A 26,439-nucleotide genomic window follows, 5' to 3' on the forward strand; every position below is an offset into this window, starting at 1 on the left:
TTGGGGATACAAGTGGGGAGGAACCCAACTGTCTGAAATGTAAAACTGGATCCAGAGCTGTGGTTCACAACCCTGGCTGCATGTGAAAATCACTTGGGGAGCTTGAAAAGTCCTGATGCCCAGGCACACTCCATACCAATTAAATCAGTATTTGGGGTCTGAGATGCAGGCATCAGTATTTTTGAATGCTCCCCAGGTGGTTCCAGCATGAGACCATTTTGAGAATGGGGAGCCTGGTAGGAAAGACTCGGGATGAGAACAAATTATAATTTGTTCCCTACAATGAAAGTGACAGGCACAGGGTACCAAAGACTGTTCTAAATATCTAAATATAGAGCAGGTCAGACCTGAGTAGAGGGGCTAATAGAACCCCCCAGGAAGAAGGTGGCCTCTGAGCACAGTTATGGAGGAGCAGCTCCTGCCAGCTCAGAAACCTGACTACTGTTGCCACCATCTTTCTCTTCCCTCTAGACCTGCCCTGGAGCCATCTAGAACTAACTATTGCCCCTTCAAATGTCAGCACTATTGACATTTGAGGCCTGATAGTTTTTTGTTACGTGGAATTGTCCTGTGCATTATACGTTGTGTAACAGATCCCTGGCCTCTAACCACTAGAAGCCATTGGCACCCCGATCCCAATTGTGACCATCAAAAATGTCTTTGGATATTGCTAGATGTCCCCTTGTGGGCAGAGTCACCCAAGTTGAGAAACACTGCATTACTAGACTTTTTAAACTAGATTTGTTTCATCCTTACCTCAAGTTAAGCTCTGCCACATTGAAGAAATAAAAGTGTTGTTGGAGTGCCATCAGAGGAGAGGAATGAGGGAAAGTCCTAAAGAGGAGTTGTGAGGAGGGGAAGGCAGGGCTGGAGAGTGCTAGCGGGCAAGCGGGGTCAGTTGGAGAGGGAATGAAGAAGAAATCAGAGGTCCAGAGCCTCCGGGGTGAATGGCTGGCCCCTCTCAGAAATTCTGCCTCGGGCCAGCCAGCTCTTCCTCTGGCCCTTTGCCAGAAGAAGCTGCCTGGGGTTTGCAATAACCTAATGAATAACAAGATTGTTCAACCATAATTTCTATCTCGCTGTTGGTTAGAACCAATACAGCTTCTGTGTGGTTATTTTCCCTTGTCATATAAATAATTTATTTTTCGCACATAACAACCTCTTATTATACCCAGTGTTCCTTCAAAGTGAACACTGCAAGCAGTAAATACCACATGCTTAATGTATTTGCTAAAAATCTAATTTGTTTTGAATTTAACACTACCAATGGTCTCCTTCATGTCTATTTCTTTCATTCTATTAACAGACGATCAGAGCTCAACAAAACCCTGCAAACCCTAAGTGAGGTAATCATAGTACACCCTGTGCCTTGTTTATAATCATTGTTATTTGGGAGAAAGCATGGAGTTCTGCATTTCTGGGGAGATATGTATTCAATTTCTCCCCAATTTGTCAAGTTAAAAGAGTGAATGGACTAGTTCCATTACTCCAAAAATCAAAACTAGGTGCAATGGATGGATATTACAAGGTGTATTTTCTTTCATGTAAAACCAAAAGTTTCTTAAAACTAGGGCTCCAGGAGAATGAGCTCCCTTGTGCGGTAGTGAGCTCCCTGACACTACAGGTATCTAAGCAGAGCCCGTATAGCCTGAATAGCTTTGATCATATGTCAGGAATCTAGTAGGGATGTGAACTGGATCATCCCTAGGGATTCTTGTAGTTCTAAAATTCAGTGATGCTGTTGATTAGTCCTGGGTTGTCTTGTCTGACATTTTCAACTATCAAAGTAATACATATATTTTGTTTGTTTGTTTCAGACTTATTTTATAGTGTGTACTACAGAAGATGCTCAAAGGTCAGTTATTTTTAATACTTTTATAAATACCATTAATGCTCTACTCATGAGAAATAAAGTATTGAGGAACCTTAGGTTGCAAATTCAAAGGTGTTCCTCTAAAATAATTACCTATTAATGACATTTTGGATATATGTATCTTTATTGTTCCAAAACACTCATCACTCTGTCACAACCATGTTCTCCTTTCTTTATGAAGCACAGAGGGGTGGGTGGTGTCGGGCCACTGACCTCTGGTTCTATAAAGCTAAGGATTATCAGGTCCTTAGCCCCAGGGGCCACCAATATGACCAAGAAATGGCTCACAGTGGTCCACTCAGGGTGAGGGACAGTCAGAGAAGAAGGAATACAATATGGAGCTTGGGAGAAGAAGGGGAGACAGAAGGAAAAGATTGGCAAGAAAGAGAAAACAAGAAATTAAAGTGTATGCGTGGGTGAATCAGAGATTGCCCGACAATTATTTGAGGTTGCGCAGATTCTCATTTTAAATTGTGTCCATTGGCTGTCCTGGCTGCATAAAGCAACGGCTTATAGATCAATAATCTCACTACTTGAACCTTGAGCATTCTGTGAGAGTAAAAGTCCTAGAAAATGACACTTTCTACTCATCAAACTATTCATTGGTACAAATAATGGCAAGTCTTCCATGAAATTGCAGATCGAATCCTCATCCACTATATGTATTTAGTTCATGTCACTTACCTCTTTTTTGTTCTTTGCAATATTAACTTTTTTTTTTACCCAAACCAAAACCAAAGTAGAAAAGAAACAGAATGTCTTAAATTCCTAGTTATCTGCTCATCTAGATTTAATCTCCAGAGAGACTTTGGATTTAAGAGACTTTGATGTTCATGTAGGCTGGTATTTGAAAGGGCTCCGATGATGGACATTCAAATCCCACAGATGCCACACAGTAGCTAGCTGGGGCTAAGACTAGATGTCGAGATTCTTGTCTTTGCAGCCACGTTTCACCAGAGCCTGTTCTCTGTGCAGGCAGTCAAAATGAATCATCAGCTGTGTGTGCTCCATGAATGTAAACCTCTGTAAATTTCTTGTCCTTTAAAGTCTTTTGGGTAAAATTCAGACCATGGTACGTGGGTGTTTACAAGCTTATTAAGGTAACATTGCAAGTTAACAGTCCCCTTTCCTCACTCTAAATTTAAAAACGCAATTACAAATATGTAGGTAGATTTCCAATTTAGTAACATTCTGGTTGTATGTATTTCTCTTTATAGCACATTCAATTGTACATTCACAATAAAACTGAATAAGACAGTGAACATATGTGCTGTAATGGTGGCTTTGAAAAGAGTAAAGATTCGCCCGATAGGTAAGTTGTCTCTATCTTTACTGCTAGTGTTCATCTTCACATGGCTGTGAGGTGTTCTTTTTTAAATTGAAAATATAATTAATAAATTTACATATGTTACAGCTGTCTGTTTTTGACTCTTTCGTCCTTGGGCAGTTTTGCAGGATCTCTAAAGAGTGATTTTTCCTGCTTTCGTGATTAAATTTTAGTATACTGTGTTTGAAAACATGATAAACCCTGATGAGAAGGAGAAATCTATTTGGAATTTCCACGGCTTGCTGCTGGGATCTGTTTAATTCTGAATTCCTCTTCGGAGTTGCTGAAGAGCGATTGATATTGTGTGCATATAACCCCCCCGAAATTATTCACTTGTTATTTTTGAGCACCTACTTTGTATATATAACTGTCAATATAATTTCATCCCATTTATTTCATCACCTGTTTTAGACAAATGCTCCTTAAAATACAGTCAGTGTAAGAACTGTAATACTTGATGGATCTAAGCTTCTACTTATTCTTGACCATGCATTTTCTTCTTTCCTTTTGTCTCCTCCAGAACAGTGCTGCTGTTCTGTCAGAATACCCTGCCCTTCCTCCCCAGAAGAGTTAGAAAAACTGCAGTGGTATGTAGCAAACATGTGACCCTTTTCCTAAAAAAGTAATAACATTTAATGGCTATGTTGGCTAAGGAACTTTGGAATTTTGACAGTGAATAAGGGCTTTCAATTCCAGCACTTCTCAAACATTACTGCAAATATCAATTACTGAGGATCTTGTTAAAATGCAGATTCTGATCCAGTAGGTCTGGGTGGGGCCTGAGATTCTGCATTTCTGACAGGATCCCAAGAGAAGCCAGTGTTGCTGGTTCATGGACTCCACTTTGAGTAGCACAGATCTAGACGACAGAGCAGTGGTTCTCAGCCCTGGCTGCATGTTGGAATCATCTGGGGAGTTTTAAAAACACTGATGCCTGCCTCCCACCCTCCAAGATTATGATGTCCTTGGTCTGGAGTGCAGCCCAAGCCTCCGGGTGGTGTAGGATGGTTGCCAGAGGAAGAGAGTCATCTCTTGGTAGCTCATTTATGTCTCATGTGCACTTCTCTGATTCTTTCTTTTAGTGATCTGCAGGATCCAGTTCTGTGTCATGCTGGTCATCCACGTGGCCCACCATTTTCTTCCGGCAATTCCATCCCAGTTGCTCCTCTGGCCACCGTTCTTTCCCGGGTCTCCAGTGCCTTCTCTTTTGTTGAGCCTCTAGATCATCCACCTGTCACCCAGAGCCTCACAGGAATGATTCACCTTCCTTCTCCCCAGCCTTCAGCTCCCATAGCTTTTAGCCCTACCATTGACATATTCTCCCAATCTGGAACTCTCTCTTCCCCTATGCCCCAAACTGATCTTCACCACACCCTGCCACCTGTGAAATCCTCACATCCCTCTCCCACCATGTCTGCCCTTGTGAATGTCATCACGGCCAGCACACCTCCTGACAAGACAGGTAAATATCAGGCATCAAGCTGCTTCTATGTTTGTTGTAATTCTGGCTACCTGACACCTAGCTGCCAGCCTGCCAAATCGAGATACAGTGGTACCTCGGTTTTCGAACATCTCCGTTGATGAACATTTCAGTTTACGGATGCCGTAAGTTTTATGGATCTATGGTATCATTAGATAGTAAAATTCATGCTAAATTTGCAGTTTTAGGGGTTGATTTGAAAGGTCTGGAACGGATTAATCCATTTTGCATTACTTTCTATAGGGAAACCGCACCTCGGTTTTTGAACATTTCAGAACTCGGTCTTCCGGAACAGATTACGTTCGAAAACCGAGGTACCACTGTATCTGTAATGAGATCATGTTGAGCCTTTCTTTTTATGATGTCAGCTTGATTTCGAGAGCTTTCCTGCAGGCATTCATGGAACATAGATATGGCTGAGTGTAACTGTTTTGACCAAGAGTGGAGAAATAGCTCTGAGGCAAGCACAGATCTTATTTTATCAAGATGAGTTATTTTATAGGTTTCTTTCTCCTACAAAAGGTTTTTTGGGTCACTGTTTTCTCTGAAGAGAAAACTTTTGAACTGCTAAACGCAGTAACTCCGTTTAGATGGAAGACAAAAGAAAAAATTGGTGTTCTGGAAAATCAGTCACAGAGTAACAGAACTGGGACTGGGCCAAGGTAGCCGTGAGTAGGGGGAAAATACTCAGAAGTCCCAGGCGTGGGGCTGCATGGGCCCTCGCAGGCCGTGTGATCTGAGAGAAGCCATTTAGCTCCTCCTGACTCAGCCTGCTCTACTCAAAGATGAAAATAATCACACTAACAGCACTAGGTAGAGAACAATGGCATACAGAAGAATGGCATGGGAATTGCAAAGGGGTCCCAGGGCATGAAGTAGGTTTAGGGGTAAAGGATAAAGAAGGAAGGAAGCAGAAAGAAGTCTGGATACTCTCCAGGGTTTCAATTCAGTGAGTGAGGAGCAGGTCTTCTCTAGAATTTTGGATGGCATGAGGCAAAGCCAAATTCTTGGTGACATGAGATTGCAGCTCAGGTCGTGGTCCCTGCCTCCTCCCACACATGTCACCACCTCCCCTCAGGAGATTTAGAACTTCTGCCAAATGACTTGATATTTCTTCAAATTTGCACAAAAATTGCACACACAAAAAGCAATTTTTAAAATAAATATGAACATTTTTAGGCCAAATAAGAAATTTATTGGGACTCTAGTCAAGAGAAGGTTTAATGGCTGATGAAGAACAAAGTATAATTAAAAAAAAAAAAGAACAAAGTACAATTGAAGTTCATTAGCCTGGGTCTAAAATGCCCACCTTTCTGAAGCTATCACCATTGACCCTGAGAATCAACCTAACAAGGCTACACAGAAAGGCTAATGAAAGGCTACACAGAAAGCTAACTGGCCTCTTGGATCTGTGCTTCTATTCCCAGGACTTGGGTTTCAGGCAGTGAGACAACAGAAGCAGAGGGACATATGCATAAAAGATATGTTAGGGTATTTACCTGGTAGCTAAAAAGTAGATAATATAACTTAATGGTTCCACAAGAGAGGGATGCTGAAATATGACAGTGTCACAATGACTCACATAACACAGTGACTATTACACAGCCAGGTAGAAGAACAGCTAAACAGAGACTTGGGGGCATTTTTCAAGTCTTGAGTGAAGTGAAAATACAAAAAATAGTTTGCACACCATGTTTATAACAGTATGTTGTAACACATGGATAAAGATTAGAAAAGGAACATGCAAAATAAGAAATAGGATGTTAGGTGATAAAATTAAGGGACTTTTTTGTTAGAAAGGTTTGTATCATTGTTTCCCAATTTAAAAAGAGTTAAAAATCAGGCTTACAGCTGGTAGTTCACCTATTAATTTTATAATACTCTCTTTCCCACAAAAATTGCATCTAGTTACCCACATAAAATCCTGTATGCGTCATATAAATTAAATACAGGTATATTTATGCCTGTATGAATACACACTAAATACACTGATGTGCTTTTACACTTTTTTAGTTAGGTTTCTTGAAGTATAATTTACATACAATAAAATTTATCCAGTTCTATGGATGGATGAAAATTTTATAGTTCTATGAGGCTGGATAAACACCCACAGTCATGTAACCACCATCACGAATATATAACACTCCCACTACTCCCAGAGTTCCCTCGTGTCCCTTTGTAGTCAACACCCCTGCCCATTACCCCCAGCCCCTGGCCACCACTGATCTGTTTTATTTCCTTATACTGTATGTTCGGGTTTTCTAGAGTGTCATATGAAGAGAATCATACAGTATATAGCCTTTTGAGCCTGGCTGTTTTCAGTTACCATAATACCTTAGAGAATTGGAGACCCATCCGTGTTGTTATATGTATCAGTTCCTTTTTATTACTGAATAATATAGTCCATTGTGTGGATGGACCAGTTTGTTTACCCATTCTCCAGTTGATGGACATTTGGGTGTTTCCAGTTTGGCACTATCACGAAAAAAAAAGCCACTATAAACATTCATGAACAAATCTCTTTTAAGACATGTTTTCATTTCCCTGGGGCAAATACCTAGGAATGGGTTTGCCAGGTCACAGAGTCTATGTATGTTTCTTTATTAGTGAATTTTTCCATTGTGTGTTCATCAAGTGATTTGGCTCTCTGTTACAGAAATTGTTCACACCAGCGGCATCAGTGCTTCTGATCTTGAGAACCAAGTGTCTCAGATGGAGAAAGTTCTGTCTTTAGGCAGCCTGGAGCCTAACCTCGCGGAAGAAATGATAAGCCAAGTCAGCAAACTCCTCCGTTCCCCACCTGCCTTGCTGGCCCCTCTGGCCCAAAGGTATGACTTAGCAAACTGACCCTCTAATGATAACCACGCTTCTTACATGATTAATTATAGCCAAGTATTTTCTCTGCCACTGTGAGGTTCATAATGACTTCAATTGCTACTCTGTATTCTGCTAGAATGGGGAAAACAAAGTGGGAGTGCTGAATCTGAACTGCCACTTATCTTTACAGATTGCTAAAAGTAGTGGATGACATTGGCTTACAGCTGAATTTTTCAACCAAGACCATAAGTCTAACCTCCCCTTCTCTGGCTCTGGCCGTGGTCAGAGTGAATGCCAGTAATTTCAACACAACTACCTTTGCTGCCCAAGACCCTGCCAATCTTCAGGTACATCCTAATTTATTGTCGAAACAGATTTTTCTTGTATATGATTATAATAGTCCCCATGTACTTCATGACTGAGGCAATTACTGCTTATAGACAGAGGTGATATTCAAAATATTTCACATCTACAACGAAGCACCACAGAATCTAAAAAAGGATATTGCTCTTGGCTGGAGCAGGTTCTCAGAGGTCTTTGTTGTGCCCAGTGTTAAGCCTTTAACAGCTGGATTGTGGGAGTTTGGGGAGGGTGAGGTGGGCGAAGTGTTCAGCGGAGAGTTCTAGGTAGTTGGGAGAGGGCAGGGACATCAGCTATTTATCAACCCATTCCAATATTTAAATAAGTGTTAGGACTACACTGGTGTGAATAGTGGTGCTGAATATCAATCCCGCCCCTAGTGTTTTCTATCTACCTATCCGAGGGACTGGGGGCTGGACAAGTAAAACCAAGTCTTGCCTTTTCATTTTTATAGTCTGCCCCTTACAAGTTTAGTGCATGTGGTTCTAGAAAGACTTTGCCCTAACAGGCCACCCAGTTGGTGTGTGGCTACTGTGGTCTCCCTGGGGTCTGCAGTTACCTTGCACTTTCTCCCCCCCCCCCCCGCTTTATGGAGATATCATTGACACATAATATCCTGCACTTTCTGTTTCTCTGTATCCTTAAAATTTTTCTTACCTGCTCCAAGGCCCCGTCTCCTTATTATACATCCCCTCTAATTTCGTAGCAATCAGAGAAACAAGAAGAACCGATTATATAGACACCACAGATAAATGCTCCTACATGATCCTTCCTCTTATTTGTGTTTTCCAACTCCTCCTTATACTAGCCCCTAGATAATATTCTTCTTATCGTTTACTTGATTTTCAGGTTTCTCTGGAAACTGAGGCTCCTGAGAATAGTATTGGCGTGATTACTCTGCCTTCATCGCTGATGAGTAATTTACCGGCTAATGATGTAGAGCTAGCTTCCCGGATTCAGTTCAACTTTTTTGAAACACCTGCCCTGTTTCAGGTAAAGTTGCCACTAACTGCTTTTGATTTAGGTTTTATTCGGGAGGGAGTTTTGTTCATTTTAATCCTCACATATTCTTGAGCCTGCTAGAAGTGAAATGAAGTGCTGAAAAGGCACAGTTTACTTTTAGACAGGACCTAAGGATGCTAGTGATGATACATAACAGTAACTGACAGTTACCAATTGCCGAGCACTATCCTAAGTACTTAGAAATGTTAACTCTAATCCTCTCAACAACTCCGTGAGGAAGGAACCATTAAACTATTGTCCCCATTTTACAGATGAGACCATGGAGGCACAAAGAGGTTAAGTAATTCGCTCTAGGATACACAGTTAAAATGGCTTAATGCCATGTTCCCTTTAAGATTCATGAAGGTCCCGTTGTGTTAATCTGTGAAATTTAACTTGGTATTTAGACCACTGTATAGTAGGACAAGCTCTGCTTCTAATTATGGTCCTTGGGAAAGTCACTTTACTCCCTGTCCCTCAATTTCTGACCTAGGTTGTAAAATAGACAATACGGACTAAACAGTCCTTAGGGTCCCTTCCAGCTCTAAAACTCTTTGATAACATTTCATTTTTTCTTGCCATCTCCTTGATTCTTTGGCGTGTTAGGACCCTGCCTTGGAGAACCTCTCTCTGATCAGCTACGTCATATCGTCCAGTGTTGCGAACCTGACTGTCAAGAACCTGACAAGAAATGTGACGGTTACATTAAAGCACATCGGCCAGAGCCAGGTGGGAGAGGCCTGTCTAGTCCGTTCACTGACCAGAAACACTTTGTGCGAACTATGCCAGTAAGACTTGGCCCCCAAAAAAGGAGATCCAGCACAAGCTTAAATTCACTTAGGACAGTGTGTAAGGCTAGAGTCACATGGTCACTCCGTTGGGTTTTAGCATGCCTAATAACTGACCACCTAATTTCCAAGAAGGAACAGTGCAAAAGCAAGCGCTTATCAATTGTCGAACTGTAGCTCATTGAGATCTGTGGCTGCAGGTCTGATTCTCACCTCCAAAGAGAAAAACGTCTCCCAGTTCAGTTCACATTGTGCATGATCTTGCTACTCAAAGTGGGGTCTGCAGACATGTAGGCCCCATCCCAGACCCAGGATCAGAATGTGCATTTTAGCAAGACCTCCTATGCACGATTGCTGAGTTTAAGAAGTGCTGACCTATGTGAGACTTGCTTGCTTCTAAGGAACAATTATGAGATTCTGCAATTAAAAATATCAGGTTTTTTTTCAATTGCTTTACAGTTTTTTCAGTTTGGTATGTTAATTATTTGTAATGCATCTTTCTACTGCAGGATGACTTAACAGTGAGATGTGTATTTTGGGACTTGGGCAGAAACGGTAGGTTCTAGTCATACCTTTTACAAAGTCTGGAGTGGGCAGGGAGGGGGAGAATGGGGAGGAAGGGCAGTCATTGGTGCCATAGCCTTGCTGATAGGACAGATACTCTTTCCAATGCCACAGGTGGCAGAGGAGGCTGGTCATCCGATGGCTGCTCTGTCAAAGACAGGAGGCTGAATGAAACCATCTGTACCTGCAGCCACCTTACAAGCTTCGGCGTCCTACTGGTAATATCCCCACACTACCTGGCCCTGGGTTATGGGTCTGAGGGGTAGCTGGGCATTATACCACCATGTCTAATCTGATGGATGACTTCAATATATCAGTAGCTATGATGTTGTGGCAAAGTTACAGACCAATAAAATTACTCTTCTAATAAGCAAATGCACTTGAAGGACAATACGTGAACATGGAAGTATTTTTTTCCCATTCATTCTATATTTACATTTAAGTTTTTTCATTTAAATAGTTAGGAGGACTGGGGAATTCAGATTAAAATGGGTAATAAAAATTGGTTAGTTTGCAATGCTCTTTAAAATTTTTATACATCACCTTGACAGAAATTATCTTATTTAATCTCCCCAAGATTATCTTGCAAGACAAGTAGAATGGGGCATTGTCATTTGAATGAAGTCAGAATTAAGACTTATTTGGTGGGTAGTTGTCCACAGTCATATAACTAAGAAATATAAGAGCCAGAAGCCAAATTCAAGTCTTTAGGCTCCTAGCCCAGTGCTTCTCAAGTGCACTGTAATACGCTGATCAAGTACATGGGCTTTGGAGTCAGCCAAACCTGAATTTAGATCCTTGTTCCTCTACTTCATAGCTGTGTGACCATGGACAAATTACTTAACCTCTCTGGGCCTTGGTTTCATTACCTTTACTTGATGGCAATAATTTTGCCCACCTTGTAGGTTTGTTGAACTATGGACGGGCACTTAGAACATTCAATCAATGTAAATCATGTCTCTTATTTAAAATATTTGGTCTTGAAAACAATATTTTCTTTTCTAGGACCTGTCTCGAACATCCTTGCCACCGGCTCAGATGATGGCGCTGACATTTATAACCTATATTGGTTGTGGGCTTTCATCAATTTTTTTGTCAGTTACTCTTATAACCTACATAGCGTTTGAGTGAGTATCCGCGACTAGAAACTTGGATTATAGGATGCAGTACTCACCTCTATTGCCAAAATATATTAGTTAAGTGAACTCCTCAACCTACCTTATCCTATGAACCCACCTAGTGGGGCCACATATATGTAAAACTTCATGGGACTTTTTGGTTTATATACTTGCTTCCTTCCACTAGTCTGTCTATGCACTCTTTGAAGGCAGGGTTTGTGTCTTAATCATTTTTGTACCTAAAATGATGCCTGGTACTTAGTTGACATTAAATGTGAAATGAAAGATGGATATAGACCCCAAAAACCAACAGCTTACAATCTGAATTAGACCATAGTTCCATGCACAGCATAAGAGCTATATTTAATATATTACATTTCTAAATTATACCAAGCAAACACAAAAGATTAAAGTCATTAGCATATGTGGTTGAAGAAGAAAAAAGGGTGTAAAGCATCACTGAAAAATATAGATACTCGGTGAGCACAGCTTTGTAAATGAAAGCAAGTGTGATATTCCAAATAACAGCACCTCTTTGGCTCATCAAAAGGGTCCCTTTGGTCACTTTTTTGGGGGAATTCCAACAAATTCTGTTGGAAAAGATGGAAATAGCCACTTTTATTACATTAACTAAATAAAATAATATATAAGTTCTGAGATGTAGATTTTGGACACTGATCAGGAAATGCATAAATTTACTTTGAGTGCCAAACTTAGGATCCAGCTGTGACTACAGATCTACTAGACCTTTGAAGATATTATTGATGAGACTAATTTACCATAGGGCCAGCCATTACTCAGAATGACTTCACCAGATCTAATTTCACACACATAAGCATGTACATGTCATCAATTAGCTGTATTTTCCTATGTCTGTTTCATTTAGCTATAGTTTAAACTCTTCTTTCCATGATCTCATTTTAACTAATAACATAATCGGGGACACTGGCTATATTTTGAAGATCTGAATATAGGAACCTATTATATAGGAAGCAGCAGCAATGCTTCTAGAAGTAGTTTGGGAGAAATAGGGGGTGGGTACTCAGTAGATTCCACTACAAACTATTTAAAAGGATGGGTCAACAGTCAGCGTGTAAAAGGTTCCACAGAAATACAAACACAAATTTTCCTTATGGTTACCACAAATCATTCTGTTTAGATTTGTCCTTTGTTATTGTTGTTGGTTTTAATGCCTACACACACACACATACTCAAAGAGAGGAAATGTACACATATGCATAGTCCCTCTTTATCCATGGTTTTGCTCTCCATGGTTTCAGTTACCCACGGTCAACTACTGTCCAAATGGAAAATTCCAGAAATAAACAACCCATAAGTTTTAAACTGCACACCGTTCTGAGTGAGTAGCATGATGAAATCTCACGCCATCCTGCTCCATCCTGCCCAGGACGTGAATCACCCCTTTACCCTGCGTATCTATGCTGTATACACTACCTGCCCGTCAGTCACTTAGTAGCTGTCTTGGTGATTGCAGCGCTTGTGTTCAACTCATCCTTATTTTACTTAATAATGGCCCCAAAGCACAAAAGCAGTGATGCTGGTAATTCAGATACGCCAAAGAGAAGCTGTAAAGGGCTTCCTTCAAATAAAAAGGCAACAGTTCTTGACTTAATTAAGGCAAGAAAGAGAACTGGATGCTGAGGTTGCTAAGATCTACAGTAAGAAGGAATCTTCTATCCGTGAAATTATGACAAAGGAAAAAGAAACTTGTGCTAGTTTTGCTGTCGTACCTCAAACTGCAAGAGTTACAGCCACAAGTATATGATAAGTATTTAGTTAAGGTGGAAAAGGCATTAAATTTATAGGTGGAAGACATGAACAGAAAATGTTTTCTGATTGACAGTAATATGTTGCACCAGAAAGCATTGAGCCTATTAAATGAAGACTTAAGCAAAATCACCGGAAACAGAAAGAGAAACACTACATTCACATAATTTTTATTACAGTATGTTGTTCTAATTGTTCTTTTATTATTAGTTATTGGTGTTAATCTCTTCCTGTGCCTAATTTATAAACTTTATCCTAAGTATGTATGTATAGGAAAAAACACAGTATATATAGCAGGGGTGTCCAAACTTTTTTTAACGTTTTCACCAAGGGCCATATGCGGTAAAATACACAAACAGTCGGGCCACTCACTCGAGGTGAAGTACGTATTGCCTCACCTGGTTTATTTAAGTAAACTAAATATATTTTTGGAATTTGCTGCGGGCCAATTAACAATGGATTGTGGGCCGCAGTTGGCCCGCAGGCCATAGTTTGGACACCCCTGATATATAGGGTTCAGTACTATCCACAGTTTCTGGGGGTCTTGGAATGTATTTCCCACAAATGAGGGGGGACTATGATAGACATTTACTAAAGAATCAAAATAAATTGCTTAAAACTCAGATACGTGCACATAAGGAGAATGTGATGCTAATTCTTTTCTTGTCCTTTCCTTTTAGAAAGATCCGGAGAGATTACCCCTCCAAAATCCTCATTCAGCTCTGCGCAGCTCTGCTCCTGCTCAACCTGGTGTTCCTTTTAGACGCGTGGATTGCTCTCTATGATGTACGAGGCCTCTGCATCTCGGCGGCTGTATTTTTGCATTATTTTCTCTTGGTCTCATTTACATGGATGGGCCTGGAAGCATTTCATATGTATCTGGCTCTTGTCAAAGTGTTTAATACCTACATCCGGAAATACATCCTTAAATTCTGCATTGTTGGTTGGGGTATGTATCATTTGCTTGCACATTGCCTCGGCTTTCTCTGCTTTTTCTCCAGTGTTTTGATTTTTAATCAGGTAGAGACAATGATGAAACAGGTCACAGTGGCAGGTTTCTAAAACAGCTTTATTCTCCTTCCATGTTGCACTGCCCAAAGAGTAGCCCTGTCAAATCTCTTTCTAGAACACCTGTATATTTCCCTTGGCTTGGTTATGAATATAAAACTCTTTGAGATTAGAGCTATGAATCCTCTTTGTATGTCCAGAACTGGGGCGGGCACACAGAAGGCGCTCAATAGATTGAAAAAGTTAGCTAGATAATCATGGAGCCAAACTCTCAGGCCCTGCGCTCCCAGCTAGCCTCACTCTGTTCTGGGCCTCCCGGATGTCCCACACATGCATGATGGTATGCTCAGAAGGGCAGAGTGAGAGAACATACAGATAAAACCTAATGTAACTTCACTGCTATGCTGGCACAATATTTCAGATCATGCCACCTGTTGGTGGTGGGTCACAAAGTCTTAGACACCCCAAAGATCTTAAAGGTTTCTTCATTCAACCCCCCACCAAATGTAGGAGCCTCCTCAATTTGACTTACTCTGGATTAAAGATAACATAACTCTGGTTGGACACTCCTATCATTGGGGGAGCTTATTACCTCAGTTACAAAACAAAATTGAGTGGAGTAAATTTTAAAGATCTTATTGGTGTTTTTTCAACGATTCATGAACCAGGCAGCATCCAATCTAGCAGATTGATTGGAGCTCCAAGGAGCTGTCCAAAATGAAAGATTTTTATAGGCAGAAGGCAGCAGGAACAAGGAAGTTATACTAGACAGAAAAGTGGATTGATTATTGCAAAGTCCCTTTCCTTTGGGGGATGGCAGAGGCCTATCAGGCAGATGACCTAACTACCTAGTGCTAAAAAGGCCATTCCTGATTGACTGGTATAAGTTTCCATTTCTGAGAGAGCCAAAACTGTAAATAAGTCTCGCTTTGGTGACATGGCGCTTAGCATAAGCAACTCCATTTGGGGCCTGTTGCCTTAGGTTTAATACTTTACAAGGCAACCAGTAACAATTTTTCTAAAGCTCTACAGTTCTGTTTTTGCATTAAACTCACTTGGCTCTCTGTTGGCATTTACCCAGTGGTCTTGGTTTTACTCTGTCAGGCAAAAAAAATAATAAGCTAACATGTCTTTCTGCCAAAGAGTCATTTAGACAATCTCCAAATAATATTAGGTTGGTGCAAAGGTAATTGCAGTTTTTGCAATTATTTTTTACCTTTGAACCTCAATGATTTTTGCACCGACCTAATGTACAACATTAAGTATAATGCCCCATTTTTCCATGTATTTTCACACAAGTAACCCCACGAAGGACAAGTCAGTGAGGTTAGCAAGGCAGTTATTGCTAACTCCAGGTGAAGAAACGAACTCAGAGTGTTGACCTGATTTATCCCAATTTACACAGCTCAGAACAGCCAAGCCTGGCTTTCTGATTTCTTATGCGAATCCCTTCCGCTGTATTACAGCTGCCATCCCTCCCAAAGTCTCCTCTTTCTCAGGCTAAATAATCCTTACACAACAGGACTGCAGACCTTTTACCACCCTTGTCACCCACCTGTCATGATATCTTTGTGAAGAATAACAGAATACCACCTTTCCAGAAAGATAAATCACTTCTTCCCAGAAAAATAAGTCACTGCTTCTGACACTGGGCACAAATTCTGTCGTCTTTGTAGAATTCTGAGAGGTCAGCTCCCCTCGTCAAAGACTAGCTCCACACCCCCAATATCTTATTTTTAGGAAAGTGTCTCCCTTTGGAAGTCATCATATGTCAGTGTCTCCAGAAAGTACGAATATGAAAGAATTAAATGAAATATTATGTTAGATTGTAGCAGGCACCCCAACTTGTCTATGAATGAATTGCTTTTTACATACCAGGGCCTTGAGATTTGGTGTCAGGCTGGTCTGTGTGGGGCCGAGTGGAGGCTGATGGGATGGAGGGGTGAGGACTCCTTCCCCGCCAAAAACCATTTTAACTGGGGGGGTGGGGGGGAAGTCTTCACACTGTGCCTCCTCTTAGTGGGAGTTCCTGTGGGCCCTTGAGAGAGCCAGCATAGTGGCAGTCACCACCCCAAATCAACCAGGTCAGGCTCCTCAGTCCATCAATGGGTTCCAGATAATCGGTCGAGGACTTCTGAGGTCACAGTGAAAGATTTGCCAGGAGTTGCCGGTAGTGCTAATAAGTCGATTACGACTCACATTTTGTTTACATTCTGGAGCCCTTCACTTTGCCTGCCACCTGACCCTTACAATTCCATCCCAGGCATGTATAAGTTAAGGGTGACACTGGCTGCTATAGTCAACAAACCCTGAAATCTCAGGAGAAGATAATTTTTCACTCGTGTGCAGTCCATTAGCAGGAGCAGACGGGTCTCTGGTCTTGCAGTTATTCAGAACTCAAACTGCTGGAGACTCTGCTCTGCCTCATGACAGGGCTTCCAAGGTTGCCCTGAATTTGGAGGGAAAGAGGGGAGGATCTCACAGGTTTTTATGGGACAAGCCTAGAGGTGGAGCAGATCGCATCTGTCCATATCCTACCGGCCAACACCTAGTCATGTGGCCACACACCTAGCTGCAAGGGAGGCTGGGAGATATGCAAGGAGGAAGAGAAACCAGGTTTGGTGAACAGTTCACCAGTCCCTGCTGCCAGAAGAAAACAATGACCTCTATTCTGTCTTCTCACCATCTTTGGTTATTAGAATGTGTGTGACCGATGTTTCCTGTCTTCCAGGGGTACCAGCTGTGGTTGTGACCATCGTCCTGACTATATCCCCAGATAACTACGGGCTTGGATCCTATGGGAAATTCCCTAGTGGCTCGCCCAATGACTTGTGAGTACAAAGCTCCAGAGGGAATGTTAAGTGAACTGGAAAAGAGAATTCTCCATGAACGTGGAGAATCTCATCAGCATATCAACTCTGGCTCTCAGCCTAATAAAATCCAGTAACATTTACAGAGCCTTTGCAGTCATATATGTAATGGGACAAACTAGTTGGAAATGCCATGCTACTACTTAAGTATTAAAGAAAACAAATTAGGAGAAAGTATTTTGAAAATACTTTTTTCCAATTACAGTTGACATTCAACATTATTTTATATTAGTTTCAGGTGTACAGCATAGTATGCAGCATTTATATAATATATGAAGTGATCCCCCAATAAGTCAAGTACCCGCCTCGTACCATATATAGTTATTACAATATTTCTGACTATATTTCCTGTGCTGTACTTTACGTCCCTGTGACTACTCTGTAACTGCCAATTTGTACTACTTCCTCCCTTCACTTTTTTCACCCAGCCCCCTCAGCCATAGAGAGAATGAAAATACTTTCATAAGCCTCTGATAAAAAATGAAGCACCAGTTACATTGTTAGTAAAGACTCACGGCATAGAATCACTAGGATTTAAAGGGGGTAAAATCCTGAATGTTTCCGAAGAGTAACTTTTAAATACTTTCAACACCAAGTGTCCCAAAGTGTCTTAGATTTATTTATTTATTTTGCCTAGAGGTATAAATGGTTGTGGAGAGCAGTGGTTTTATCTTTATTTTCTTTTGTACTTACAGGAACTGTTTCGGTAAAATGATATTAATTCATTGTATCATTTTGAACTATATTTCAGCATTGTAATATGTTTTCCCCTGGGTTTTTCCCCCCCAATTCCAGCTGCTGGATCAACAGCAATGCTGTATTCTATATTACAGTTGTGGGATATTTCTGTGTGATATTTTTGCTGAACATCAGCATGTTCATTGTGGTCCTGGTTCAGCTCTGTCGAATTAAAAAGAAGAAGCAACTGGGAGCCCAGCGAAAAACCAGTATTCAAGACCTCAGGAGCGTTGCCGGCCTTACGTTTTTACTGGGAATTACTTGGGGCTTTGCCTTCTTTGCCTGGGGACCAGTTAACGTCACCTTCATGTATCTCTTTGCCATCTTTAACACCTTACAAGGTAAGCTCTACAGCACTAAGTCCGCACTGAATGATCCCAGTGGAACTTAAAAATATCACTAAGAGTTAGAGTATCTGCCAAGTGGCTTATTTAGTGGCTTAAGATACAGTCATTGAAAAACAGATTTATCTTTGAGAAAGGATGCTTTAAGATCCTTGGAAGAAAGGCATTCACTAAATTCAAGTGGTACTTTTTTCCTCTTTTTCCATCGTCTCCTCTGAGAGAACATACTGAGGGGAACCTGCCAGGAACTCTTTCTTGGAGTCAATTACTTTTCCATCACTTATTTCCTTACTTTTTAAAAAAAATTTTATTGAAATAGAACATCCATACGGAAAAGTGCACATGCCATAAATGTTCCCGTGAGGTCTTGCCACTCCGACCTCCTAGGTCTGTGCTTGATTGGGAGATAATAAGAAATGTGCTGTCAATATGTAGACCCAAGTGGCAGCAGCCTGGCCCATTAGCTAATCCTGAGAAGTTGCTCTGCTGGACGTGCCTCAGGAAAGGGTCAGGCTTTGCATATCATTCTTACTTTGGAGCGTCCCATTTGGTAATGAAGTCCAGCTCTAGTCATGTGGAACCCTCTTAGCTGTATTCTTCAGAAAAGCAAATTACTAATTCTTTTAGACCAGTGTTATCAAATACTTGTCAGCTCTGATGAATTTTTAGTGGAAGTACAGTACTTTGGCATTAAGAGCCGAGCGAGCAGCCTAATAGGTTTGCATTTCAATAACAATAATTTATGTCCCTTGGCTTCCTTTTATTCCAAATCCTCTGTTGGTATGACTTTTAATTGCATTCTCAGCTGTTTGGTTTCATCTTTTCCTGTTGTGTTTAGCTCCCATAGCACCCTCCTGTGGTTCTGTCAGGCAATAGATCATTTTGCTAGTTTTCAAAGAAATCCCAACCTGAGATTGAATTCAAATACCTAATTTGGCTAGCGGTCCTTATTTTATTTGAAGAGAGCCAGTTAATATGCTTGTTGGTTACATACAACTGTTAATTTTAACCTATAATGTACCAGTTCCTGAATCGGTATATCCAGGTGTCGCACTACACATGTAGTATTAAATAGAAAAGTGTCTTTGCTAACAAAGGCATGATAAAAGAGTCACTTTAAGAGAAAAAAAAATATGCTCAGATCACACTAGTCATAAAAGCTAAATCAAGATACCTACCCTTACATATTTAATGTGGAAACTGAATCTGCGGCTTTTTTTCATTTCCCCAGAATGTCTTTTCATTAGAATATAAATAGATAGAAGGAATGTATTGTTTCATTTATAAAAGGGAACCTAATTTATAGGGCTTTGGGGTTGATTAAAGGAGAGATATGTGTAGGCTCTGATTTGGGACTTGGGTACCCCCATTCTGATCTCTCTCATACATGCTGTTTCTCCCCTAATGCAACCAAGGGTAGCCACCCAGGGTGGCAAATGAACAAAGGTGTGCAGTATTCAAGATATTAGGATGGGTACCTGAAAAGGCAAACCTGATGTTTTGAAATGAAGATTTTAAAGTAGATAGATTAGGGGTTGGGGAGAGGGAGGATTCCAGATTTCTTCCTCCACTTCAGCAAGTATTAGCAAAATCCTCGAGGAGTCACAGCAATGGGCCTGTGTGGTGAGCCCTGTACCTGTATGACAAGGACGGAGGTGGGTAGGAGGTGGAGCCTGAAGTGTGGCCAAGATGCCAGTGCAGAATTTCCTTCCATAGGTTACAGGGAGACTGGAAGGCAGGCGAGGCTATCGCTGCAGTGACCCAGGCTTGGGAGGAAGAGGGAAAGTCCAGGCAGGGGCTTGAACATGGAGGAGATGGCATTTGACAGAAATTGGAAACCTATTATAAATATGGAGGGGAGGGGAGATAGGAGCCTACGTCCGAGCTGGCATCCTGGGCATACCTTCTACCGCCCAAGATAGGGAAGGCCCAGGACAGGATGTGAGAGGAGAGACAGTGAATTTAATTTTGGAAATTTGGAGTTATCATTCCTTTTATAAATACTTTTTATCTCACAAAGAGAGTCCCCCTGGGGTGCCTTTCATTAGCAAACTTTCCCAGGATTCTGGACTTTTTTTTCAATTTGCAGAATTCCACTTTGCCTGTAGCTGCCAACGATTTTATCTTTTGTGCAAAGGAAGCTCATGACATTATTCAGGTCTTAGTTTGGAATTCATTGTGTTGTGGGTTTTTCCTCCCCCCATAGGATTTTTCATATTCATCTTTTACTGCGTAGCAAAAGAGAATGTCAGAAAGCAATGGAGGCGGTACCTTTGCTGTGGAAAGTTACGGCTGGCTGAAAATTCTGGTAAAGATTTACCTTACTTTTATTCCTTCTCTTGAATCTTGAGGAAAAGATTATACAAGATTCAAAGCAATCAATGCCAAAGGGCTGTGGGATTTGGAAATCAATGAACAGAAACTGCTCAATAGAAAATATTGATTGTGAACATTAGGGGAAAACCTAATGAATTAAAAAAATAATAATTATTCATATCTGGGAACTTGGTGAGCAACAGAATTAATGTCTGGCTTCTTGAATGAAGCAACAGTGAAATTTTTAGAATTTATTTCCTTTTGAGCTAACAGTTCCCATTTACCCAAAGTCATTTTTAATATTTACTTTCATAACTTTTTAAGTCTCGACTCAAAGTTGTATATAAGCTTTAGCATACATTTGGTTATAGCATATTTGGTTATTTTGAAGTTATAGTATTTTCACGTCTTGCTGTGTTGTTGAGCAACAGCTCATTTTTAAGAAAATAAGAAAAAATTAGCACTGCTTGAAAACTAAATTCCTTTTGCATAAATACCACCGACAAACACAACCTTTGCAGTATTGCAAAGATCTGATTGCACAAGATCTGTATTCAGAAAATGGCAGTACATGTAGTTCAGTCATTTGCATGGATTTAAGAACCATCACGACACAGTCAATATGTGTTCTTAAGACAGTCCCTGGCTATCTAATTTAGTGGATATTTATAGACATAATCAAATTAGCTTGGCCTTTAGTTCTAAGAGAATATAGGTTACTTTTAACCAGACAGTCATTTAAAGGACAAATGCATATAGTCTTAAATGAAAATACATTTTATCACACCAACTTGTGAAATGTGTGCCTATCTACTTCTCTGAAAGATCTGGAAGTAGGAGATCAATTGCTAGAACAAGTTACACTGTGAGCTGTCTCTTGCCTTTGAGCTTCAACATTCGGCCCTGTTTTTCCGTAATATTTATTCTGCTGTAGACTGGAGTAAAACTGCTACTAACGGCTTAAAGAAGCAGACTGTAAACCAAGGAGTGTCCAGTTCTTCAAATTCCCTGCAGTCAAACAGTAACTCCACCCACTCTACCACGCTGCTAGTGAATAACGATTGCTCAGGACTCATGAGCGGGAGTGGTACGTATGTCTCAATATAGTATTTCTCAAGCTAGTGTTTGTTTTATTAAAGATTTATTAACCTTTAATGGCATTTTTGCTAAGTAAAGTGAATAATCACATATATGGCTGGTGGATCAAAGTGTGGTTCCCTTATATTTTTTGTGATGGGAATTCATGACCACCTAAAAGTTTTAACTTTGCCAATCGTGAGTTAAGTACTGCCCAAAGACTTTAGTGCTGTGCTATTTCTGTGCAAGTAGTACCTAAAATAGTTGATAAAATGATATCAATTTTTAGTATACACATTTTCAACACTTTTAAACCTTCCTATTTTTCACTTGTCATGTTTGCTCGTTCTTTTCCAGTGTGGCTGCCTTGTGACAGTGCCCAAAGCCCCATAAATATAGTATCAAATATGGTGACTAGTATTGGTGAAAATATTTGTCACCAATATATGAATAGATTATTACTGCTGCACCTCCTTTACTCATTAATTCTGACATTTCTCGATAAAACTTCCATTACATTTTCTTTCTTTCATAAGACTGGGCTGTTCATTACTCATAAAAGCTTATCTATTTCTATCTTCTTTGGCTTCTTAATATTTTTTTTGCATTTTTATAAAAACTTAAATTCTGCTGGTACACTATCTCCTTGCCTTTATTCATCATTTTAGGATGTTATTTTCATGACAAATTCAAATACATTTGTGAGAAGGTTCATACACCTACTGAACAGTGTTCCAGCCTCCCAAGGGTAGGAGGTCCTAATGGTCTGTATAGACTTGTAAAATACAATAGGATGCCCCGAAATTGAGGTTTCTCAACCTCGGCACAAATGACATGTGGAGTTAGATAACTCCTTGTTTGGGGGTTTGTCCTGTGCATTTGGGGGTGTTCAGCAACATCCCTGATCTCCAACCCATCAGATACCAGTAGCACCCACCCACTCACCCCCAGTGATGACAACCAAAAATGTCTTCAGACATTGGGAAAAGTCCTCGGAGGGGGGGTGTAAAATCTATCCCCCAGCCCCATCTTTGAGAACCATATAAGATGAAAAACAGCTGCACGTGGCCTTAGCTCTTCACTGTAGATACCAGGGGAGAGCTCTGGCCTCTATGCCAAACGGCTGTATCAGGAATGACTCAACGTAGGTAAACAGAGTAGAGGCAGTGACAAACAAGGCTGATTCATCAGTTAGGATGAGAAAACCAGCTCCAAGTAGAGAAATCGGAGGTGTGAGGAGGGTCACCAAGAATCCTCACATTCACAACACATCGGTAAAGCCTCCAGGCTGGGATAGAAGCGTTTGGGGCTCTTAAAAGCCAGATTTTTCCGTATTCTAGAGAGAGCTCAGAAATGAAGGCTCACTTGCCTAGCCTATCAATATGTTGCTGTCCTTCAGGGAATCAGATTTGATGGAAGCAGCACAGGTTGCACAGCTGTTTGACATGGCTGACTTGACACAGCTATTTTTTCTGTCCAACAGTGGGGGTGGGTGTGCATGTTAGGCCACCAAAACGGCCAAGCATTTAATACCACATAAAATGCACATCAGATAGACGTCCCTGACTCCTCAGTCTGCACACCAGGATGTAGAATGGACAAAGGATGGGAAAGCCAATTTCAAAAAAGAAGCTGGAAATGTAATGCCTTGCTATTAATTGTTAATAATAATTATACCAGGTAAAATGGTTTCTGCACCAAAATGTTCTCAGACCAAAATGTCTAAATCAGGACAGCTGCCTCAGACAGTCACATGCCTTATTTCAGCTGTGTCAGAACTGGAGCTATGTTAACCATATCCATCACACAGTTTGTGTGAATGTTACATATTTCTGTTATAAGATGCCTTAGAGGCTTGTGTACCAGCTGCCATCTCACTTGGTACACGAGGTCACAAGCTCACAGTTTAGAAGAAACATCATGTGTGGACTCCATCACTTCTGAGACATGTAACCTTAAGCAAAGCACTTAATTTCGGAAACCTTAGTTTCATCGCATATGAAATAGGGATAATAATTGCACCCATCCCATAGGGTAATAAATGAGATAATACTTATAAGTTGCCAGCACTGTTCTTATTACTGTACTCATGGCATGAACTAACAAGTGGGTTTATTATTCAGCTTTCTACATTATCTTCCAATGGTATAATGGTCAGAAGGATGAAGTCAAGTAGCTAGAGGGTCTCAGCTGCTGTGCACACCCCCCTCCCACATACACACATTTCAGGGTCAGCTTGGGGTGGGGGTAGGCCCGGGTCCAAACCATGCTTCTCTAGGATGCTCAGCTGCCTTCTGGCCTGGACTCTGAGGTTGGACTTGGTGGCTTTGTCTTGGGAATCAGTCCTATCCTGATATAGTCAGAGGGACTGGTTTAGTCTACAAGAGACGATCTTTTTCTTGCCGTGACTGCTGTCACTCTGGGTTCTCTGGTACAAAGTTTTATTTTATAGGAATTATAGGGAACCAAGAACCTTGTTAGAGGACATATGAGGATCTTTGTTAACCTTAACCTTTTGCAGGAGACTGGAACATTACATTAGGTTATATTACACATATGCTATGACTTGAAGTCAATGTATGTTCAACTAGTTAGGAAAGGACCTTCTAAAATCAATTCTATTGCTTTGCTTTATATTTTGACCATTTCACTTTTAAAAACTGCTACAGAGAACTGGTTTTGGAAACATTCTCCAGTTTGTTTTGTTTACTTTGAGTGGCCTTAGGGAAGGAATGAAAAGTAAGTAAAATATGACAATATATTATAAGTATTTTAAAAAAAAAAAACATGTTCTATGTGTGTATACTTAAGAATAAAGGGATGTTTGTTTCTTTCTAAAAGGCTTTCTGTGGATACTTCATGACACCAATTTTGTTTTTCTTTATATAGGGAATGCTTCTACGGAGAAGAACGGTATTTCTTTCAGTGTTCAAAATGGAGATGTGTGCCTTCATGATTTCACTGGAAAACAGCACATGTTTAATGAGAAAGAAGATTCCTGCAATGGTAAAAGTCGTATCGCTCTCAGAAGGACTTCAAAGCGGGGAAGCTTACACTTTATTGAACAAATGTGATTCCTTTTTCTAAAATCAAAGCATAATGCTTGACAGTGTGAAAATGTCCAATTTTATCTTTTCCACAATGTGAGATGTATGAAAATCAACTAATTTTATACTCAGCAACCTCTGGAGGAGCATAAGCTAATTGAGGGCAGTGGTTACTATTGGAAGAGGAAACCAAGGCATTTTACCATGGTTTTCAGACATTTGCAGTTTGGTTTCTTATCCTTCATTTTTAAAGAAGATCGGTTTAAAACACCACACTAAATAAGACTCATTTCAAGAAAATAAAAGTATTTCATTTCCAGCCACATTTTAAAGAGGTTATGTTATCTTTGATAACATTATGTAAAGCAACTGTTGACTTCAGCTTGTTGGTGAGTTTAGTTGTACATGCATTTGTTGTAAATAAGCTAAACCTAGTGACCCACATGTCAAAAATCTTACTTCTACATTTTTTGTATTTATTTTCTACTGTGTAAATTTATTTCTTTGTAGAATTGTGGTTGTATTATTGTGTCTAATGTGATAATTCAGAAAATCCTTGCTAGTTCAATGAGTTCTAAAGTTCCTTTTGGAGATTATGTGGGATGTGAAATATAGAAACTTCACTCAAATCAAGAAATAACGATGCCAGCCAGACCGGAAAATTGTTAAGCAGACAGTGCCACAATTAGCTCTTACGGTGCCTTTGAGAGAGTTAGAAAAAGGTGCCCCCACTAGACAGACACAGCACCATGGGCTCATGGTTGGGCAAACAGAGTGGGGGCCATGTTTCAGCCCTATTCACCCTCTAAGGTACACCCTTGTATAGGGTATGAACTGTATACAGCTGGATATATGGCACCTAATACCAATACCCATGTCCTAACCATCAAATTATAGAAACTGCACCAAGATATTTAGTTTAATACCTTGGCCCAACAGAGGAGTGGAACTGTAATGTAGACCATAGGTCAGGAAAATTGTGAATGTGGAGGAGATACCTACACTGCCACTTCTCAAATCCCCAGAGCCTTTCAGAAAAGGGGAGCAGAGATTACTTTTAAAAGAGATGAATATAAAGAAAAAAATCATACTGCTGTTGTCTAAAGGCAAGTGCATGGTACTTTGTTGATTGTTATGACTGGTACACTCTGGTCCAGCCAGAGCGGTAATTATTTTTAAAAGGTCTCTAGTCTGGAAGACTGTATACTGGGAATGGTGAACTAGCTTGCAATGCTATTGTTTCCATATGTATGAAACCCTGATTGCTCCTAGTAGAGTCTATCTTGCTTCCCACCTAGAGCTGCTTGAGCAGTGCCTCAAGTGCGTCCTTATTAGGAACATTTCAAAACCCTTTAGTTAGGTCTTCCACTTAAGGTTCCCTTGCATATATTTCAAGTGAATGTTGTATCCCAGGCTAACTGTATTAATAATGTAACTTTTGTGAGTGCTGATTTGCCTTTGCAATATTTCTTCTCCGGTTTATTTAATTGTCTTGTATTTAAATGTTAAAAATCAACACAAATGTTAAAATCGAGAAAATAAATTTGCAGTTAATTCCTTTAAGTCTGAGAACTTTCACAAAGAGAAAATGTTTGCAACCTCATTCCCTGGTGGCATGGCACAGAAGCAGTAGGACCGTGCTGACGAAGGCGACAATGACAGTGACATCCTTTGGTGACCGGGAAGCAAACTGACTGCAAAGTTAGAGCAAGGATTGCTCTGCCTCAAGAGCTCCGTTTCTGAGGTCTCTCTTTCATTTTCCCCTTATGTTTTCAAGATTATCTCTTTAATACATGTTGCCATTGGCCCACATGAGCCCTAGATTCGGATCCCCTCCCGGCTTTCTCCGAATCCAAAAGTAGGATTTCAAGACAGTGAGAACAGGATTTGGGGTTTCTGGGGAGCCAATTAGCATGTGGGAG

At 40.5% G+C, this 26,439-nt stretch overlaps 1 protein-coding gene and 1 long non-coding RNA gene across 2 annotated transcripts in view; one reads left to right on the top strand and one right to left on the bottom strand.

The window, feature by feature from the left end:
- ADGRG2 (adhesion G protein-coupled receptor G2) overlaps positions 1-26,085 on the top strand; it is a gene marked incomplete at its 5' end in the record, with an annotated part of 62,687 nt that extends 36,602 nt beyond the window's left edge. The window contains 18 exons of the mRNA XM_081043886.1: positions 1,307-1,346; positions 1,818-1,855; positions 3,091-3,185; positions 3,721-3,787; positions 4,283-4,662; positions 7,337-7,508; positions 7,688-7,844; positions 8,707-8,850; positions 9,466-9,588; positions 10,157-10,202; positions 10,326-10,429; positions 11,217-11,338; positions 13,798-14,066; positions 16,857-16,956; positions 17,791-18,074; positions 20,284-20,385; positions 21,328-21,480; positions 24,360-26,085. Of these exons, the coding sequence (XP_080900012.1) occupies positions 1,307-1,346; positions 1,818-1,855; positions 3,091-3,185; positions 3,721-3,787; positions 4,283-4,662; positions 7,337-7,508; positions 7,688-7,844; positions 8,707-8,850; positions 9,466-9,588; positions 10,157-10,202; positions 10,326-10,429; positions 11,217-11,338; positions 13,798-14,066; positions 16,857-16,956; positions 17,791-18,074; positions 20,284-20,385; positions 21,328-21,480; positions 24,360-24,544 (2,581 nt within the window). The 3' untranslated portion in view covers positions 24,545-26,085. The remainder of the gene's footprint in view (positions 1-1,306; positions 1,347-1,817; positions 1,856-3,090; positions 3,186-3,720; positions 3,788-4,282; positions 4,663-7,336; positions 7,509-7,687; positions 7,845-8,706; positions 8,851-9,465; positions 9,589-10,156; positions 10,203-10,325; positions 10,430-11,216; positions 11,339-13,797; positions 14,067-16,856; positions 16,957-17,790; positions 18,075-20,283; positions 20,386-21,327; positions 21,481-24,359) is intronic.
- The window catches only part of LOC308495516, a 232,239-nt gene that overhangs the window by 201,033 nt on the left and 4,767 nt on the right, over positions 1-26,439 (bottom strand). The window lies entirely within an intron of this gene.

Source organism: Rhinolophus hipposideros, assembly GCF_964194185.1.
Source record: "Rhinolophus hipposideros genome assembly, chromosome: X".
Classification (NCBI taxonomy): Eukaryota; Metazoa; Chordata; class Mammalia; order Chiroptera; family Rhinolophidae; genus Rhinolophus; species Rhinolophus hipposideros.